General features: G+C 36.0%; 1 protein-coding gene across 3 annotated transcripts in view; it reads right to left on the reverse strand.

Annotated features, from left to right (window-relative positions):
- Positions 1-13,354: 13,354 nt before the first annotated feature.
- The window catches only part of LARP1B (La ribonucleoprotein 1B), a 120,811-nt gene continuing 113,418 nt past the window's right edge, over positions 13,355-20,747 (reverse strand). For all 3 annotated transcript variants that reach the window (XM_032592900.1, XM_030313087.1, XM_030313084.1), the window contains 3 exons: positions 17,505-17,614; positions 16,660-16,787; positions 13,355-14,621 (listed from right to left, as the gene is read on the reverse strand). In XM_032592900.1, the coding sequence (XP_032448791.1) occupies positions 14,484-14,621; positions 16,660-16,787; positions 17,505-17,614 (376 nt within the window). In that variant the 3' untranslated portion in view covers positions 13,355-14,483. The remainder of the gene's footprint in view (positions 14,622-16,659; positions 16,788-17,504; positions 17,615-20,747) is intronic.

Here is a 20,747-nt window from a genome sequence, read left to right on the forward strand (position 1 = left end):
TGCTCTTTTCCCTGTTCTTATTCCACAGCTCCATAAGTTATATCCAACTCACTCCTCTTGGTTTCTGCCACTCAAGACTTGTTCCCCTTTTTCCAAATAGATTTCGATTATTTTCTGAGTGATTGTGAACTTCTGCTTCTCTATCTCTATAAAGTATCTAGTTGATACTTTGTTTTACATTCAAATCTTTTTTATAGTGGTAAAATATAAATACCATAAAAATTTACCATTTCAACTATTTTAAGTGTACAATTCAGTGGTATTAAGTATATTCACAATATTGTGCAACTGTTTCCAAACTGTTTCCAAAACGTTTTCACGAACCCAGAGACCCTATTCCCATTAAGCAATAACTCCCCATTCCCCCTCCCCCTAGCTCCTAGTAACCTCTATTTTAATATGTTTCTATGAATTTGCCTATTATTGGTACTTCATATGAGTGAAATAATATAATATTTGTCCTTTTGTGTCTGGCTTCTTTTACTTAGCAAATGTTTTCAGGTTTCATCCAAACAACATGTATCAGAATTTGATATCTTTTTATCGCTGAGTACTATTCCACTGTATGGATAAACCACATTTTATTTATCCATTCACCTGTCAATGGACATTTGGGTTATTTCCACCTTTTGGCTATTGTGAATAATGCTGCTATGAACATTGGTGTACAAGTATTTCTTTGAGCCCATTTTCAAGTCTTTTAGATATATACTCAGAAGTAGACTAGGTGGGTCGATGGTAATTCTATGTTTAACATTTTAAGGAACTGCCAAACTTTTTTTCACAGAGGTTGCACCATTTCTGCCAGCAATGCACAAAGTTTTAATTTTTCCACATCCTCACCAACACTTATTATTTTTGTTTTTGTTTTTATAATAGTCATCCTCATGTGTATGAAGTAGTGTCTCATTGTGATTTTGATTTGCATTTCCCTAATGCAAATGATGTTGATCATCGCTTCATGTGTTTACTGGCAAGTTATAGTTATATATTCTTTAGTAAAATGTCTATTCAAGTTGCCTATTTTTGAATTGGGCTGCCCTTTTGTTGTTGAGTTGTAGGAGTTCTTTGTATATTCTGGATATTAATCCCTTATCAGATATTGACTTACAAATATTTCTCCCATTCTGTAGGTTACCTTTCCACTCTCTTTATAGTATCATCTGATACACAAAAGTTCTTAATTTTGATGAAGTCCAATTCATCTATTTTTTTTCTTTTTTTGCCTGTGCTGATGTAATACTTAAGAAACCAGTTTCTTATTCAAAGTCATGAAGGTTTTCTCCTATATTTTCTTCTAAGAGTATTCTAGTTTTAGCTTTTAAATTTGGGTCTTTGATCCATTCTGAGTTAATTTTTCAATTGTGGTATAAGAGTCCAACTTCATTCTTTTGCATGTGAATATCCAGTTTTGCCAACACCATTTGTTGAAAAGATAATCCTGGGATGCCTGGGTGGCTCAGTCAGGTAAGTGTCTGACTTCAGCTCAGGTCATGATCTTGCAGTTCGTGAGTTTGAGCCCTACACTGGGCTCTGTGCTGATAGCTCAGAGCCTGGAGCCTGCTTCAGATTCTGTGTCTCCCTCTCTCTCTGCCCCTCACCCTCTCACACACACTCTCTCTCAAAAATAAACATTAAAAAAATTTATATATAAAAAAAAGATAATCCTTTCCCCATTGATTGGTCTTGGCAGTCTATGCCCATACCACCCTGAATATGCCTGACCTCATCTGAATGGTCTGGGCACCCCTGTTGGAAACAATTAATTGACTATATATTTCTAGATTTATTTCTAGGCTTTCTGTCCTATTTCATTGGTCTATGTCTGTGTGCCAGTACCACACTGTTTGATTACTGTAGCTTTGTAGTACTTTTTGAAATTGGTTAAGTGTGAGTCTTCCTACTTTGTTGTTCTTTTTCAAGATTGTTTTGGTAGTCTGTCATTTTTATGCAGGTGAACTTGAATATGTGGTAGATGCATTCAAGAGAAAAGAGGAAAACTCAAAACTCATGCTATCTCATAGTTCTTCATCTCTGGTAAAGTCCCAGTCAATGTCTTTTTAGTCTGATTGGTTCACTTTGCACTCATAGAGATATAATGCAGCTTGTGGTCACATTATAAGTCAATTGTCATGGCACAGAGTACTGTAAGGGATGCATGGAAACTCCATCAGGGTACTAGTATATTGGAAACAGCACTTCATAAGGAGACCAGAATCAGGGTGTTAGTTCCAACTCTGTACTTCAATGATTCTTAACAAGTTATCTCACCTTTCTAGGGCTCTTTAATTATTTTCATTGATCTATAAAATGATGATTATAACCCTGCCCTGTGTACCTCACAAGGATATACTGAGGCTCGAGAGATATAAAGCATATGGCAGTATACAGGGAAGCACTCTAACATGGAAGCTATTATCATCCACATGACTGTTTGGTCATCCATCTCACCAAAGCTATGAAACCCTTCATTTGGTCAGGTCCTTGATAACTGTTAAATAGGAATTTCTGGTCATAAAAGTTCACAGATATTCCAAGGTTTCAGCTCCAAAATTATCAATGAGTTTTATTATTTTTATTATTTTTTAAGGTTTTGTTTTTATGTAATCTCTACACACAACGTGGGACTGAAACTCACAACCCCGAGATCGAGTTGCATGCTCTACTGACTGAGCCAGCCAGGCGCCCCAGGGTTTGTCTAGTTTTAGTTGACAACTTTTAACCCATCACATTCCATGTCAACCACCAAAAGGTAGTACTACTCTGTAAAAGACTGCTTTAGTCCATCCATTTCATACAGGCAAGTGTGAGGACCCTGTGAGAAATGTGGAAGCCTGTGGGAGATGGAACTCATAGGCATCTGGGAAAACTTCTGATTCTATCTCCTAAACTGAAAGGAAATACCCTATTGCTTATTCATTTACGAGATTGCCTTTGGCTGATGAATTAGCAAGGGCTACTCACAACAGGAGGCCTTTTTGAAAAGACAAAACAAGCAAAAACAAAAGCTCTCCTATTAGCTGTTGGTTTCACTTATAAGCACTTGCCAGGACTCTGGCAGCAAGTCGTTTTGGGGCCCTCTTGACAAGATTCACACATGATCCACAGAAGGTAGAGAGCAATCTCCTCATCTCTGCATGTTAATTAAGGAGGACAGATGGCCCTGTGATTATTCAACCATATGTAGGTCAAGACTAAATGAATTAATAAGCAACTTAATTCTCAGCCGCCTCCATGAGCTTATGGGGCATCTATGAACAAACAATTGCCATAGTATCCTGGGAAACAAGAGCTAGGAACAAGGAGAGAGATTAAATTTCCCTCATGGTACACTAAAGTTACATAGCCTGGGAAGGGATGTCTCTGTTCCTCCACCACACATTGTCTTCTGTATTGTATTTGGGATGTTAAAATGGGTCAAAAGTTACAAATCTTAGTTTTCTATGTCTAAATTGTATAACTGTGGCCCATGTGGTCTTTTTTTTCTTCCTTTTTTTTTTTTTTTTTTTGAAGTTAATCTTTCCTTAATTGATCGCTTTAGGACTGAAAAGCTAAAGTAGTACAGCCTAGAACCATAAGGAAAAATGTAACAAGACAGGAAACATACGCGGTGGGGGGGGGGGGAGGGGGGCAACGCGATCAAGGAACACGTTCTGAAAGGGCTTGGAGGTGCAAGGGGCTGCCAAGGCAGAGCTTAGTCTGCACCTGAAAAAGAAAAATGGGCACCAATTGAGGGGAAGAAAGGACCAGGAAAACTGTGTGCAAAAGGCAAGAAGCTGTGCAAGGCATACAAGGGATGGTAATCAGACTAGTTGCAGGGGTATTAGCAGAGATCACTTGGTACAGGTAATCAGTCGCAGAGCCCTGGATGCAGTAATGCTGGGTGTTTATGGGAGGAACCAGTCTTTCCTTTTCCCAGCGTTACTGCTGGAGTCCACAGAACAGACACTAAAAGCCTTCTAGGAGCTTATACAGGGAAAAGTAGTTTCCTCCCTCCTCTCTACTCTCTTCTCCTTCCCATGTGTGAGTTACTGGTGAGACTGGCGGATTAACTGAGCCGTCCTGCTCAGCTCCTCTCTCCCTTCCTTTTACCCGGCCAAACTCCCTAGAACTTGCCAGTTTTCCCTCATCTCCTCATCCTCTTCCAAATGGTGAGCCACTTCCCTCTGAGGAGAAGGCTGCATTTGTCCAGCTGTCTCTGGACAGGCAAGTTCAACTTTCTGAGCAAAGGAGTATTAAACCCAGTTGTCAAATCCAGCATTACTGGCAGTAATAGATATTTTGCTCCTTCCTCTTCTGACTCCTGGGTACATCTGAGTTGGTTTGGGGCACTGATGGAGAAGGTGCATAATTTATTACCTCCTGCTTAAAACCCCAACATCCAAAAATCCAGATATATATATGTATATAAACATATATATATACATGTATGTATGTATGGAGCAGCTAGTACTGTTTGTCTTTACAGAGAAATGTAAGGGGATGTTACAATAAGTCAGTAGTAATAAATCTTAATTTCTCAGACATGTGAAACTTAGAACTTAAATTTTTCTTTTTAATAACATATAGCACAAAATTTAAAGGGAATAGGTTAAAAATCTCCGTCCTCTCTAATCCTCCAGTTACCCAGTTCTCCTCCCCACAGATAACCATTATTACTTTTTTAAAAAAATGCTTATTTTTGAGAGAGAGTGTATGAGGGAGAGGCAGAGAGAGGGGAACAGAGAATCCAAAGTGGGCTCTGTGCTGACAGCAGAGAGCCTGATGCAGGCTCGAACTCATGAACTATGAGATCAAGACCTGAGGGGAAGTTGGACACTTACTTAACCAACTGAGCCACCCAGGTGCCCCTATTAATCACTTTCTTATTTATCCTTCTAGGGCTATTCAATTTGTTTGCAAGCAGATGTGTAAATATTTAAAAATTTTTTAATGTTTACTTATTTTTGAGAGAGAGAAATAGAGCCATAGTGGGGGAGAGGCAGAAAGAGAGGGAGACACAGAATCCCAAGCAGGCTCCAGGCTCTGAGCCATCAGCACAGAGCCCAACGTGGGGTTCGAACCCATGAACTGCAAGATCATGACCTGAGCCGAAGTCGGCTGCCCAACCAAGCCACCCAGGAGGCCAGATATGTAAGTATTTTAAAATCAAAAGGTGGAATTCTAGACACATTGCTGTGAGCCATGCTTTTTTTTTTTTATAAAGTTTTTTATTTAATTCTTGAGAGAGGGAGCAAGAGCACAAGCAGGGGAAGAACAAAGAGGAAGGGAGAGAGAGAATCCTAAGCAGGTTTCTCACTGTCAGCACAATATTATATATATATATATGTATACATATGTGTATATATATATATTTATATATGTGTGTATATATATATATATATATATATATATATATATATCATAGTATATATATGCCATGAGATCATGGCCTGAGCCAAAATCAAGATCCAGAGGCTTATTCTGACTGACTGAGCCACCCAGGAGCCCCAAGTCTTGCTTTTTGCATTTAACCTGGATTACAGATTACTCCTTATTATTCCTTAAGGAATATCCCATTTTTTTCTAATCAACTGTTGAGTTGGTATACTCAATGGAATCCCATTATATAGCCATACTATAACAAGTCCCTTACTGATGGATATTCAGGTTGTTTTTAACCTTATGCTATTAAAGATAATGCTTTCATGACTAGTAGATACATCTTTGCAAATGTGTGCAAAGTAACAAAGGTCACTTGACACCAGCTATCCTTTCAATTGCATTTGTCCATTTACCAGGCATGAACTTTGCAATTCCACAGCCCTCTCCAGTTTCTGTTCTAGCCATGGCCGCTGGCATTCATCTGCTGTCTCAGTAGGTACAAACTAGAATCAGAGATACTAGGTAAAGAAATTGCCATATTAAATGCCTTGAATTTTCTCAGATTTAAAAGAATTATAAAAGAAACAAATGCAGGTAGCAGTTGACCTACTTTAATTCTCTGGTATCACTCTGGAGCTACTTAAAATAGAAGTCACATGGAACCCAAGGGAGGAGATTCATAAAGTACATGCTATATATGGTACATATAAAATAATTACACCAACTTAAAAGCAATCTTTTGAGCAATTTTTAAATTTGAGAACTATTTTAATTGCTTGGTAGACTAGAACCAAAGTAAGTTAAAGCAAATTTAAGCTTCCTTTTCACTTACCTTTTACTCACAACCTTGCTGTCCTTCCTAGTGTCCTAGTGTCCTAGAGTCCTCCCAGATAAGGGCCCTTCTGGTCCTATGTTGCCATGCAGAGCTTCTTTTCATCCTTCTGTCCCCAAATTATCCCCACTCTCCCAAATAAAGTTCTTCCCCTTCGCTGGACCTAACTTTTCATTCACTCTCAGAAATAAAGGATTTGATGAATTACTTTTCACCTGAGTGGCTAATTTTTTTTTCCCCTCCTGGAAGTACTTAATAGGAGCAGGTTAGTGCTAGATAGTAATTTACATGCATTATTTAAATACTGGGAGTAGAATAAGGGCCCAAAGTTAACATAACATGCCCAGTGATACAGCAGAACCAGAGTTTGGCTGCAGAGCTACTTAACTCCAAAGTCTGCACTTTCCCTGCCCGCATCAGTGTTCAAATATTTTTGCTTGAAAACCTTCTAATTTTCAAAACTTATGCATTCCTCATAAAATTGTAAGCTGACATTTAATTTTTTTCATGTTAATAGTTGCAAAGTCAAATTTTCCAGCATATTATGAATATTGATACTTGTAATTATAAACATCACCTTTTAAGTGAATCCAGTGAAACCCATTTACATCCATTTTTTAAATATATGAGCAAGCCCTTCTTTAACATTTAGAAAATTTACACCGTTCTGTCTTCTCCAAGAACTTGTATTTCCATTTTCTCCATATTTTTAATACATGTTAATGTTTGAAAGTCTTATTTATCACCAGATACATATCTACAACAAAAATAAGTATATAATTTAAATTTTCATTTATTTTCCTCTGACCATAAGTTCTAATTGGTAAAAATTTTTTTTCTGGATTTATTACAAATATTAATACAGAATTGAGGAAGACAACATATATACACATTTGGGTAATGACTAAACATAGGTAGTAAATTTTGTGTTATTAGTTAAGGTAATACTAGCTACTGTAACAGATAAACATCAAATTCTTGATGGCTTAATACAGAAGACTATTGCTTGATAATATGGAATCCCAAAAGGGATGAGGCGGTGATTCAGGTACACAGGTTCCTCCCATCTTGAGGCTCTACTGTCTTCAACATGTAGCTTGCACATAGCCCAGAAAGGGAAAAATGAACGTGGAGATGGCATGATCATGTGGGCAGGTTTGGAAGTGGTGCCCCTTAGTTCCTCTACCTTTCCAAAACCCAGAACCAGTTATACTGGCAAACCTGAGACAGCAGGAAGATGGGCTTGCAGTCTAGCAGTATGCACCAGGGAAAGGAGAAATGGATTAATCAGCTTGACAATCTCTGCTACAAGTTTATTGGAAATGCATATCTTGAGAGGAATCATGATCCAACTTTTTAATGAAATCTAATGAAAGAGAATGTTAAAAAAATTTTTTTAATGTTTATTTATTTTTGAGACAGAGAGAGAGAGAGAGAGAGCACGAGCAGGGAGGGGAAGGGCAGAGAGAGAGGGAGACACAGAATCCGAAACAGGCTCCAGGCTCTGAGCTGTCAGCACAGAGCCCGTCGCGGGGCTCAAACTCTCAAAACAGAGAGATCATGACCTAACCCGAGGTCAGACGCTTAACTGACTGAGCCACCTAGGCGCCCCGAAAGAGAATGTTTTAATATGCTAAGAACAAATTTCTCTGGCAAATATTTTTAAAATAATATTTCTTGTAAACAGGAAGTAGAAAATTTTAAACATTTTATCAGATGAAATGAGGACAGTAATTATATTCTGTATGACTTGATAAAAATATGTTCTTTCCTCTCTGTCGCAAAAATAAATAAACGTTGAAAAAAAAAATTTAAAAAAAAAAAAAAAAGGGGCGCCTGGGTGGCGCAGTCGGTTAAGCGTCCGACTTCAGCCAGGTCACGATCTCGCAGTCCGGGAGTTCGAGCCCCGCGTCAGGCTCTGGGCTGATGGCTCGGAGCCTGGAGCCTGTTTCCAATTCTGTATCTCCCTCTCTCTCTGCCCCTCCCCCGTTCATGCTCTGTCTCTCTCTGTCGCAAAAATAAATAAACGTTGAAAAAAAAAAAATTAAAAAAAAAAAAATATGTTCTTTCATTGAACAACACACCGAACACCAAGCAAAATAAAGACAGGTTTTTGTTTGTTTGTTTAGAGAGAGAGAGAGAGAGAGAGAGAGAGTGAGCACGTGCATGAGGAGCAGAGGGTCCATGCTCAGCACGGAGCCTGATGTGAGGCTCGATCCCAAGACCCTGAGATCATGACCTGAGCCAAATTTAAGAGTCGGATGCTTAACCAACCGAGCCACCCAGGCATCCCAACAAAGCCTTACTCTTAACAGAAATATTCTTAAACACAAATTCAGCAAATCTTCAATTTATGAGAGCTCAACGAATCATTAAAGAAGGTTTCACCTTTGTGTGGCCCATAATGGCTTTCACATCAAGAGTAATACTTGGGATGGGTAAGGAAATTATAAAGTGGGAAAGAGATTACCAGGAACTCAAGCATATTGAGCAGATAAGTCAGTTTTACAAAAGAGTACTTACAGAAGCTGAGAATCTGGAAATTGATTCCTTTAAAATGATTTATGTCTACGTAAACTCCTCTGAAAGTATTACCCCCCAATTTGAGTACCACTGCATTATACCATACTGCCTTGACAACCCAGAGAAGTTTCTTAAAGTGTTTTTGACAAATGTGGGAGCTATTTTTAAGCCTCCCTTGGTCTTTAGATTATATACTCTGGTTCATGCAAAAGGAAGTGAGAAGCAGTGAGTGGCAGTGGGAGGTCATCAGAACGTCACTGAGCCTGGGAGAGGCCATGGGTCATGGAAAGGCAGATTCTCATATCCTGCTCAGAGACTGGATATTTATGATGAGGCAAAAGTAACATAGTGGTGATGCTGGAAAAACATAATAAGCAAAATTATTACTCAATATATAAGAGGAGAGAACTAAAAGTGAGACATTACAATAGTTCAGATTCATGGATTATCTCCCCCAAAGAACTTGTAAGTATATAAAATTCTACATACTAGGGGCGCCTGGGTGGCGCAGTCGGTTAAGCGTCCGACTTCAGCCAGGTCACGATCTCGCGGTCCGTGAGTTCGAGCCCCGCGTCGGGCTCTGGGCTGATGGCTCAGAGCCTGGAGCCTGTTTCCGATTCTGTGTCTCCCTCTCTCTCTGCCCCTCCCCCGTTCATGCTCTGTCTCTCTCTGTTCCAAAAAAAATAAATAAACGTTGAAAAAAAATTTAAAAAAAAAAAAAAATTCTACATACTAAATTTTGGGGTCTCACAGAGCCTCCCCCTCTCAAAGCCCTTCTCATAAAAGGCAGATTCCTCTTAGGTTATACTGGCATTCAACTGGAAACCAGAATATTTTAACATTAAACATAGCAGTACTATGATTATGTTCATGTTGTAATGAAGGTCTAATATATCTTAAAACATGCAAAGAAGTATTCAATTTTATAGACCTGGAAAACTACCTGGAGAAAACAAAATTAAAACAACAAAGAGCACATTCTGTTTTTTTCACTGAAGCAAATATGTATAGTACATTGGTAGAAACCATTCTATTAACCAAATCATGTCTTAATTGGCCAAGTTAATTGGGAAAATTGGTAAAGTATAAAGCCAGATGTGCTTCGTTTTAATTAACTGTGTGGCATATTTCCCTCAAGCTTTTTTGAGACTAACATACCATTATTTATGAACACTATAGTGTTGCTGCTTGACAATAATAACCCTAATGTAATATAAAATTTCATAATCATGTTCTGGATAAAATGTTCAGTTTAGTTTTTTGTTTTTGTTTTTGTTTTTGACCATACCTAATTCTGGAAAACATTTAAACACATAAATGATATTGTTCCCTAATCATGATTTTCCCCCAAAAGAGGTACCATATAGCACTCAATGTACATATTTAAATGTTCTACTATACCATTCATTACTGCAGAGGATGTCCATGATACAAAAACCTAACAGTCTTAACCAGGAGACTTGACACTCAATTTCATAATAGTTAAGAATCATTGCAGTTCAGTTTTAGAGTCAGTATCCATATGTTTCAATGTTTCAAACTTAAAGAACAGTCTGGTTAAGATGAAGAGCTTGGGGTCTAGAGCTAGACTACTTGAGTTCAAATTCTTGCTCTGCCATTCAACTACCTGTGTGATAACAATTATATTATAAAAGTAACATCTAGGGGCTGCTGGGTGGCTCAGTCGGTTAAGCATCTGACTTAGGCTTAGGTCATGATCTCATGGTTCATGAGTTCAAACCCCATATTGGGCTCTGTGTGGACAGTTCAGAGCCTGGAAGTCTTTGGATTCTGTGTCTCCCTCTCTCTCTGCCCTCCCCCATTCACACTCATCTATCTCAAAAATAAATAAACATTAAAAAAATTTTAATAAAAAAAATTTTAAATAACATCTAATTTTAAGTTTCTCATATTTCAGGCAGGATCCATTCACTAACTTGCTGTGTGAATTAACTGCATAGCTTAGGTTAGCCACACATTTAAACAGATGTATCTTACAATTTTCTTGTTTGTTTATATCTTGAGAGTTAATCACAAATAATGTTAATGAAGTACTTCAAGTTTTAAAGTAAGTGGACAAAAACCCAAAGCAAGAGTATTTTTATCTTTAACCATACAAATCAATGCTGTGTTTATTTACTAATAACTTAAGCACAGTTTGGCATTGCCCTAACAAGGTAATCATGAGTTGCTGAGACTCATACGACTATTAGGAATGCAAGAGTAATTGATTTAATTATATGTCACCACAAGATGGAGTGAGAATTCTCCAAAACACACACACACACACACACACACACACACACACACACACACACACACTCCTGTCAGAGGACTACAGATCTGACTTATTCCATTCTGCCATCTAGTGGTGATAGAATCAGGTATTACTCTCTATTGGATCAGTGTTCTATACAAGAATAAAATAAAAATAAGCAGTTTGATAAGAACTAAAAAATTAACTGAACAAAAAGATTAAGCACAGAAAGGAAAGTGGTAACACTGTTTGGTATAATAACAAGGAGAAGTATGTCGGAGAAAGTTAAGGAGAGAATGTTAGAGTGGAGTCCAAAACTAGAAACACAAGTTTAAAACATAAAATCTATTTTAAAACTAAAGTATCGATTTTAAAACCTAAGTTTCTTCCTTATAACTACTTTTAGTACAAAAAAATTCTAAATTTGGCCCCACCTATTTCTTAAAAAAAATAAGTAGTTGGATTTAAATATTTTAACGTTGCCTTTTTACTTATAAAATTGAAAAGGAAGCATCTAAAGTCTCTAGGGACTTACATAAATTTTGGGTAGGGCTGTTTAGATTTATAGTCAATAATGTTTTTCTTTTCATTGAATAACTGCTTTTATTTGCTCGAGTTTTAAATTTAAAATTTAAGGAGTAAATTTTTAAAATTTTTTACCAAAAAAATACACATACCATGTTAAACATACAGAAACAAAAATTAGAAAGCAAAAAGTTAATGTTCTTGATAAGTATAAAAGCTCTATAAATCAATCAGAAAAAGATAATCATGAAAGACATAAAGGATATGATCAAGCCATCTACAAATAATATAGTTAATAAACAATAAAAACTACCGCTCATTAATAACCTCATTAATATAATGACATTAAAATAGTGTTTTTATTTCTCAATTTATCAAAGAGAAAGATTTATAATAACCAGTGTTGGTGAGGATGCAGGAAAGCAGATGCTGTTGGTTCAGTATAAACCGTGCAACCATTCTAGAGTGTGTTAGAATGGGAACACATTTCTACTTAGAATTTCAACTCCTACGAATTTATGCTAGCAATACAGGTGTCCCCTGCCATCCGAGTAAAGCATTCTTAAGAAACCTTTCATAAATTGAAATGGCGTAAAGAGCAGTATCCCTCACTTTCTTCAAGTTCTTGTTACACCACTTTACTTTTACAAAAGACCTACCTTAGTATCTGTTTTTGAGAACTGAAAGAAATCCAAAGAGGATTTTCACTTTTACAAGAAAAGCCATTACCGTACTAAGATAGGTCTTTCATAAGAGTGAAGTGGCATAATGTGAATGTCCCTGCAAGTCCAATTTGATATATACACAAAGATTTATCGGTAGGAATATTATTAAATTGTTGTTTGTAACAGCTCAAACCTGGCCACATGCTAAAGTTCAACAACAGGAGATTAGCTAAATAAAAACTATGATGCAATGTGAAGTACCTGCTGCAATATTACATAACTTGTAAAAGTCATAGTGTAAAAATATTAATGACATTAGGAAATGCTCACCTCTAATATGTGAAAAAAGGTCATAACACTATATGTATAGCATGATGCCAATTTTGTTTTTTTCTTTTTTTAAAAAGGTACTTTATTTTCTTCTTTGTGCTTTTCTAAACTTTCCAGTTACATGTATTACTTTTATAATAAAATATAAAATTTCTAATTTATTACACATCACAAAACTCTTGATTACTATTTTCATATAAAATATACAATTCTCCAATCAAATTTACATTTGCATATGGTGAGTGGAAATAATCTTAAATACATGTTTCATATGTATGTGTTCAGCACAAAAAGGATATCAAGAAAACTTTTTAGATTATTTCAAGAGATCCCCTTAAAGCTAATAAGCATGGTTTGGAAACTTCTCAGTGAAAAGCCAGAACTACATATCCACTTAAGAAAACATTTAGAAATTTATTACTCTAATCCTTTAGTTGTTTTGCATCCTCTTTCCAACATCTCTAAGTAAATTTATTTTCTGGATATTCAAATTTGACTATTTCTTAAAATTAACACATCAAAATAACCCCCAAATATTGTATACAAAACTGCAGATTATCATTTATGCATGGGTGAAACTAATGAACTAATGAAAATCTCATTTACTGATGAATAGCCCATTTATCCAAAGATTGTATGTTTTTCAATGTTGTCATCCTATAAAAACATCAAAAAGAAAATAATAATTTAGTGTATTAAACTGGCTGCTCTGCCAAGAAAATATATGTGGTAAATAAATTGGATATAGGTTTATAACTGAAATTTCATTCACAAAATAGAGTGGTTTTCTACTAGCAGAATTTGAATATTTTTGCTTTTCAACTATATCTAAACAAAATAATTAAAAATCAATTCAAATAATTTAGAATAAGCGCTTTATTTTTTTTAATCCCACAAAACTGAAACTATCATTTACATCAGTTGCAAGAGCAATAAAAATTTGAAATAAATTTGCTATAACTCTTGAAAACATGAGCACAAAACAAAACTAAAAGAAACAGGAAAAACTACTCCTTTTAAATTGAAGATAATTTGACTTCTTGTGACATACCCACCTGCAGATGTACAAATAGCAGATGCATTCAAAACAGTGTGAGATTTAATTGATTTAGGACAATATTCCAACCAATCCCAACCCAGTTTTCAATTACTTGTGCAGGCTTATATAGAGTCACAGAAAGCAAATCACTTCTAATATGTAACCAGCTGATGCCAATTCAGAACACTCCACACCAGCACAACAATAACTATGGAAATCATGAGGTATGACTAGGGAGAAAAAAGCAAACTCAGCATCCAAAGTGCACATACTTCATACTCCAATTTAACTGCAATATAGTTCTACTTTAGTAAAAAAAGAAAAAAAAAGTTTCCTTAAACTATACATCAACAAGAAAAGCAAATGTATCATTTCATATTTTTTCTGAATTTAAAAAATATATACGTAATCTGCCTTTGTTTTTGATAAGTTCAAATATGAATTGATAACGGGGTGATCGGATTCTTTAGGAAAGCTCTATAGAAGAGATGAATACAACATACTGTATCTTCTTTAAGAAGTATGAGCTGAAATGTTAGGCATTCCTTGTATTGTTTTTGTATATATTTAGGGAATGCTGTTCTTGTAAACAATTGCTTTGAAAAAGAAATACTGGGACCAAAATACATTAATAGAGGATCTCTATAAAAGGTCACCAAAACTATCCTTGCTCATGACATCAGGGAAAATGTTTTTAGAATTTATCTTGCTAGAAAAAAATGCGACCACTTTTCCTCTTTTTTCTTTTTTGTGATGATCACAATTAAACATCAGAAGATTTTTCCCAAATAAATACTGATGCAAATGTTGATTTCAAGGGCAAACAACTTTCATAACAGTCTATTTCTCAGGCATTTCACCATCTGTTGAAACTGAGGCAGCACTTTTCTGGTGTGAATTGTCACTGGACTCCTGTGAAGTATTCCTTCTGGGAGAGTTTATTGGGACCTAAAGCTGATTAGCAGATGTAGGCTTAGCAGCATTTGGTAGCTTTGTAGAGGAATTAGATGGAAGTCTATGACGACTACTGTCCTCACCAGAAGTAGATGAATGTCTTTTTCTTCCAAATTCCTCACTAATAGGGGGCTGCAAATTATGAAAGACAACATAGTGACAATTTTACTATTTTTCCTCCCTTCAAAATGTAAGGCCAGGCTTTTTCAAGAAAGAAGGAAGCTACGTTGGCACTTCAGTAGATGTTATTAGCATAACAAAAACTTAACAGCAATTTAAGGTATTACATTTCTTCCTCAACTAAATCAGCCTACTAATATTTGTTCATTCTTCCACTCAACATGTGTTTACTAAGATTCTCATATGTTTTGGGGCTTGAACTACATTGCAGAGCATAAATATAAAGCTAGGTTCCCTGCCTCGAAGAAAATGTTTCAAAGAGACTTCTTTTGTGCTTTATTCAACCTCTGTCAACTCCAGTCCCTTTCAACCCTAAACACCTATCCTAGGCTTGTTTGAATGATAATGTTTAACAGATAAATGAAAGCAGCAGGGGGGAAAGAGACACCAAGTTAAATAATCTTTAGCAAGTTTGAAAGTCTATCTAGGGTTTCTAGAATAAGGAGACCGGAAAGCATTATTGATGTATTAATTTTAAACATTTTCAAACATAAATATCCATAAAGCTCCCAAGTCCCCTCAGACTGCAAGCAAGGAGAGGGTAGGCAGTGAAAACATATTCTGCACTCAAAAAAAAAAAAAAAAAAGTCAGCTTTTAAGGCCTTTCCAATTACAAAGATTTGGGAACCCACCACCAGACTAATATTTTCATTTGTAGACAAGTTAAGACCATAACCTTCTCTCCAGTCTTCCATTGTATTTAAAAGCGGAGGCCTGGGGCGCCTGGGTGGCGCAGTCGGTTAAGCGTCCGACTTCAGCCAGGTCACGATCTCGCGGTCCGGGAGTTCGAGCCCCGCGTCAGGCTCTGGGCTGATGGCTCAGAGCCTGGAGCCTGTTTCCGATTCTGTGTCTCCCTCTCTCTCTGCCCCTCCCCCGTTCATGCTCTGTCTCTGTCTGTCCCAAAAATAAATAAACGTTGAAAAAAAAAATTTAAATAAAAAAAAAAAATAAAAGCAGAGGCCTGAATTCTTAGTTCCTGTTCAGATAGGGCAAAAGTCACTATTACAGAGCAAGGATGTCTTTGTGAAAGAACTGGCTAGGCTGCTCTAGAAACACTTTAATTCCAGAGACAAGCACGTCTATTAATTCCATCGCTAGGCCATCAAACCTATTTACACAAAATATAAGACAAACAAATTACAATACTAAGCAGAGATGGACCTAGCATTCCTTCCACCATTCTCTTTTCTGTTCTTTTGATTTTTCTGTCCTTATTTCTCTTTTCCTCCTTTTATCTTATTTTCATCCCATTCTTTCTTTGTAATGCTTTCCTTGTCAAATCGTTTAAAGTTTATTCTCCTGTCTCTACATATGTATATAATATTCTTGTCCTACCTTTATTGTGTGGGGAAACCTAAATACATGTTACATTAGCACATTTTAGGAAAGTATAGGATGAAGGTACATAGAAAGTGAAAAATTTTCAAAGTGGTGTGAGAAATTAGTAACATATCCACATAAAAGTTACTAAATCTATAAAATGTTTAATTATAGGGGCTTATCAAAATTATAGTGAACTGACAATTGGACTGTGGTTATGTAAGATGTTAATATTTAGGAAATCTGGGTAAACAGAGTATATGGGAATTCTCTGTACTATTTTTGCACCTGTTTTAAAGTTGATTTCAAAACTAGAAAATTAAAATTGTGAGATAAAAAGTTAAAAAAATAAAAATTATAAAATCAAAGTTAAGAAAGTCACTGATAGCTCAAAATCTAAAGGTAATAAAAAGACTACAGAAGATCGGGGCGCCTGGGTGGCTTGGTCAGTTAAGCGTCTGACTTCGGCTCAGGTCATGATCTCACGGTCTGTGAGTTTGGGCCCCGTGTCAGGCTCTGTGCTGAGAGCTCGGAGCCTGGAACCTGTTTCAGATTCTGTGTCTCCCTCTCTCTCTGCCCCTCCCCTGTTCATGCTCTGTCTCTCTCTGTCTCAAAAATAAATAAACGTTAAAAAAAAAAAAGACTACAGAAGAAAGGACTTAAAACTTACATCAATGCGGAAGTCTTCTAACCTCTTAAAGCTACAGAGGTATTCCTGAAGTTTTGGGTCAATAGACTGCGTCTTAGATTCAGAATATTTTAGATAAGCCCAAAACTTTTCTAATCCATACAGCTGACCTAATAACAAAGAAAAGTATACACATTAAATTATATAGAATTTAAAAAATGATTCATATTGAACATGATCCTACCAGCAATTAATCATTTACCTTCCAGCAAACACTTTATCTAGTTCTTGAGAATAAGATGTTGTTATAATAATGGCAGCTAACATTTAGTAAGAATCCACTATGTAACAGGTATTATTTAAATGGTTTTTATTTATTAAACTAATTTGAACCACATACAACCCTGTAATATAGGTACTTATGTATATTACTGATGAGTAAACTGAGGCTAACAAAGTTAAGTAACTTAACCAAGGTCACACAGCTACTAAGTAGTGGAAATGGGATTCGGACCTATGCATTTGGCCCAAGGTCAGCACCATTACCCACTGTGCTAATCCATCTTTTGAAGCCTACCTGCTGATGTTACAAAGAATTTTCAAGTAATGGAACATCAGTGAGTATTATTTTCATGTTCTGTCGCGGAAAAAATGGCAAAATACTACTTCATAAAGGAAACACATGGGTATGGTTATTTTCTAACACATCATAGGAATGGCCTTCTTACTATATGGTGCTCCATCCATCCTTCATCAAGAACCATAATAGTGGCCTGAAGGTCTTAAATGGCCTACTCTGAAAAAAAAGAGTTATGAACTCTCCCTATTTATTGACTCAGGTTTACAATTTCTAAATAGAATAAGATTATTGGGATGTTTTGTTTTACCAGATTCGTAGTCTTTTTTGGTTTCTTCTTGGAAATCCTTAAAAATTTCTTGTCTGAATTTTTTTTCTAGTCCATAACTATAAAACCTGAACAGACATTCTAATCCATACCTGCAGAAAGGAAATAAATGGTTTACAATAAAAATTTTGCTATGACAATGTGAAGATTTCATACTTAGCAGCACTGATACATGGAAACATGACACAAATAACCCCAAGCAAAAAAAAAGAAGAGCTTAAATGTATGTAAATTTTAGTATGCAGGTTTTTGTTTGTTTTTAGCTGAAATGGTTAATTAGTAATTCATGGATGGCTTTCCTATTTTTGTTCACTCAGCCATAGCACCTCATGGAACTATAATGGGAACCTGCAGAATGATAGGCAGCCTGTGGACAACCAGAGTTGTCTTCCTTTGGACAGAGGATCTCTCCCTGGTATTTCTGAAGAAATGTTCAAAAGATTCAGTGGCATTAAGCATGTTTTAGATTTTTCCCAAACCAAGGTTTATAATGGTATGTTTGTGTGTGGTTTTAAATACTCTTGAACATAATCTTTACTCAAGAGAGATAAAGACTATACTCTGTGCCCTAGACCCTATGTGTGGTTGACCTATTCAACTATAAATGACAAACCTAATTAAATGGCTCCTAATAGATCTTCCCTACTTTAGCTATAAAGTACATCTCATAAAAGATATTTTGCTAAAACAACTGTAATCACTACATAAAATCAGAAAGCAAATTTCCTTGTTTTCTTCTAAAGCTACCTAGAGAACCCAAGACAAATTTTGGACAGTGGATCAGCAAACTACATGGGCTCAATCTTTAATTTAATTAATGGTGACGAGCAGAACCCATGACAGTGAACACAGTCTTCAGAACAGCAGTAAAAGGACCATGTCTAGCTTACTCAACTAAAACAAGTCGCAATTAATAGATTCCTAGTTAGAATCCTTAAGTCATTCTGGGTGCCTTAGTGAATAAATACTACATACAATTTCTTCATTACCTGTAACATAATTTTGCCTGGCTTTTATTCACATGAAGGGGTGTGTGTGTGTGTGTGTGTGTGTGTGTGTGTGTGTGTCTTTTGTAACTACCTTATTTACAAGATGGAAAGCGATGGTCTGCCCAGAAGAATAAATAGGTTTCTTGGCAAGCTACCAAGAGAAATGTAGGACTACCAACTACCCCCACACACTGACCTGAGCCCCTTGTTTTGGTAGCCATAAGTGATACTATTCTTTGAGCTTATATGACTGAAGGCTAAGGGGACTAAGGACTAAAGAATCACCAGCTCAGAGATGACAAACATGCCTTGACACTCCTCTTATGTGATATTATACTGATATTAGCTTATATACTTATATATAAATATAAATATAAATATAAAGCATTGATATCTCAACCTTGGCTATATATAAGAATCATCTGGAGAGCTTTTAAAAATACTGATGCCAAGGCTTTGCTCCAAACCAATGAAATCCGAATCTTTGGCAGTGAAGCCTATGTCTCTGTCTTTTCTTTTCTTCTTCTTTTTTTTTCTTTCTTTCTTGAAAGCAGAATTGGGAATGTTTTGGGTTTTATCAAGTAAATGACATTCAAGAAGAATGTTAGAATTCTTAGAGGTTATTGGTAAAGGCCAATAGACTACTACAATATTTGGATTTTTAGTCTTAATTTTTAGCAAACCAATTCCAAAGACCAAAAGTATAACATTTTTTTTTTTCAAAAGTATAACATTAATCGCAATCCAACTATGCAGCATAACTGCTGAAGTGAAGACAAGGGGCAAATGGCCAGCCTCTCAGTTGCCATTTATTCACTTACCCCTCATTGTGAGAAAGCTTAGATGAGTGGAAAATATAAAGGATGAGAAGCAGAAAGAACTATATTTGAATTCTGGGCCTGTAATTACATCCCTGAAAATGGGGGATAACAATATCATACTTTTCAAGAAGAGATGACACAAATATTTATAAAGTACTTAGACCAGAGATAGCACATTGAAGATAATAAAGGTTATTTCTCTCCTTCCTTCTTAAAACTATCCTACTGCTGAATTTAGTCAATGGATAGATTCAGTACTAATCTTTCTAATAACAGTAACAATTTATTGAGCACTTACTGTGTATCAGGTAACATGTTCTGTTTTATCTTCACAATAACCCTTTGAGGGTATCTACCACAATTTCCCCTACTTTATAAAGAAGCTGAAGCTTATTGTGATTAATAATTTGCCAATCCACAGTGAATTAATAGGCTGGGATTCAAATTTGGCCCTGATTTCAAAGCCTTCAGATGCTTAACAATAACTGTGCTACATACTTCCTAAGGAACAGCTAATCCAGGTTAGTCATGAACACTGCAGAAACAGACCCAAAATTATGTGTCAAAAACCACTAGAAACATACAGACTGATATAGGAACACAGAAAAAGAATTCCCAACCTAGACTTGGATAGGCATGGGCATATCAGAAAGTTATTAGAAAGTCCTGAAGAACAAACAGAAATTGTTTGCAGAAACAGCAAAAGACACTGAGAGTAATAATAACAGTGACTTTCAAACTTTTCTTTTTATTTTAGAGAGACACAGCATGAGTGGGGGAGGGGGATAGAGGGAGAAGAGAGAAAGGGAGAATCTTGAGCTCAATCCCAAGACCTTGGGATCATGACCTAAGCTGAAATCAGGAGTTGGATGCTCAACCAACTGAGCCACCCAGGTACCCCTCAAACTTTTCTAAATCTAATAGTAAGAAAAATATTTTATCTGGTGACACAATACTCATATACACATGTATACATAAAAGCATATATAAGCTTTGCAAACAATTCTAAATTTGCATGTATATATAAATTATAAAAAATTTTAACCTATGTTCAGTGCAGTCTGACATTTTTCAAACTACTAAACTGATTTCACAACCCACTAATGAGTAGCAAACCATAGTTTGAATAATATCAAAATGTTTTGTTGCCAATATATTTGAATAACACCAAAATCAAAAATGGCAAGTTTTTCCTTTTGTGCTAAACCTGGTAAATTGGCAGTAGCTATTAAAACTGTGATAAGAAAGACCAAAAATCTGAATTCAAGAACATTATTAAACAGTTTTGGGATTGATTAGAGAGGTCAGGAATAGAAGAGAGAGAAATAGAGGTACAGATAAATATTCTGGATGAAAATTACAGTCTATTTTTTCTACAAGTCAGGGTAAATGCAATTTTTTTTCCCAAAAAATTT

This window comes from Lynx canadensis, chromosome B1, assembly GCF_007474595.2.
Source record: "Lynx canadensis isolate LIC74 chromosome B1, mLynCan4.pri.v2, whole genome shotgun sequence".
In the NCBI taxonomy this organism is placed as follows: Eukaryota; Metazoa; Chordata; class Mammalia; order Carnivora; family Felidae; genus Lynx; species Lynx canadensis.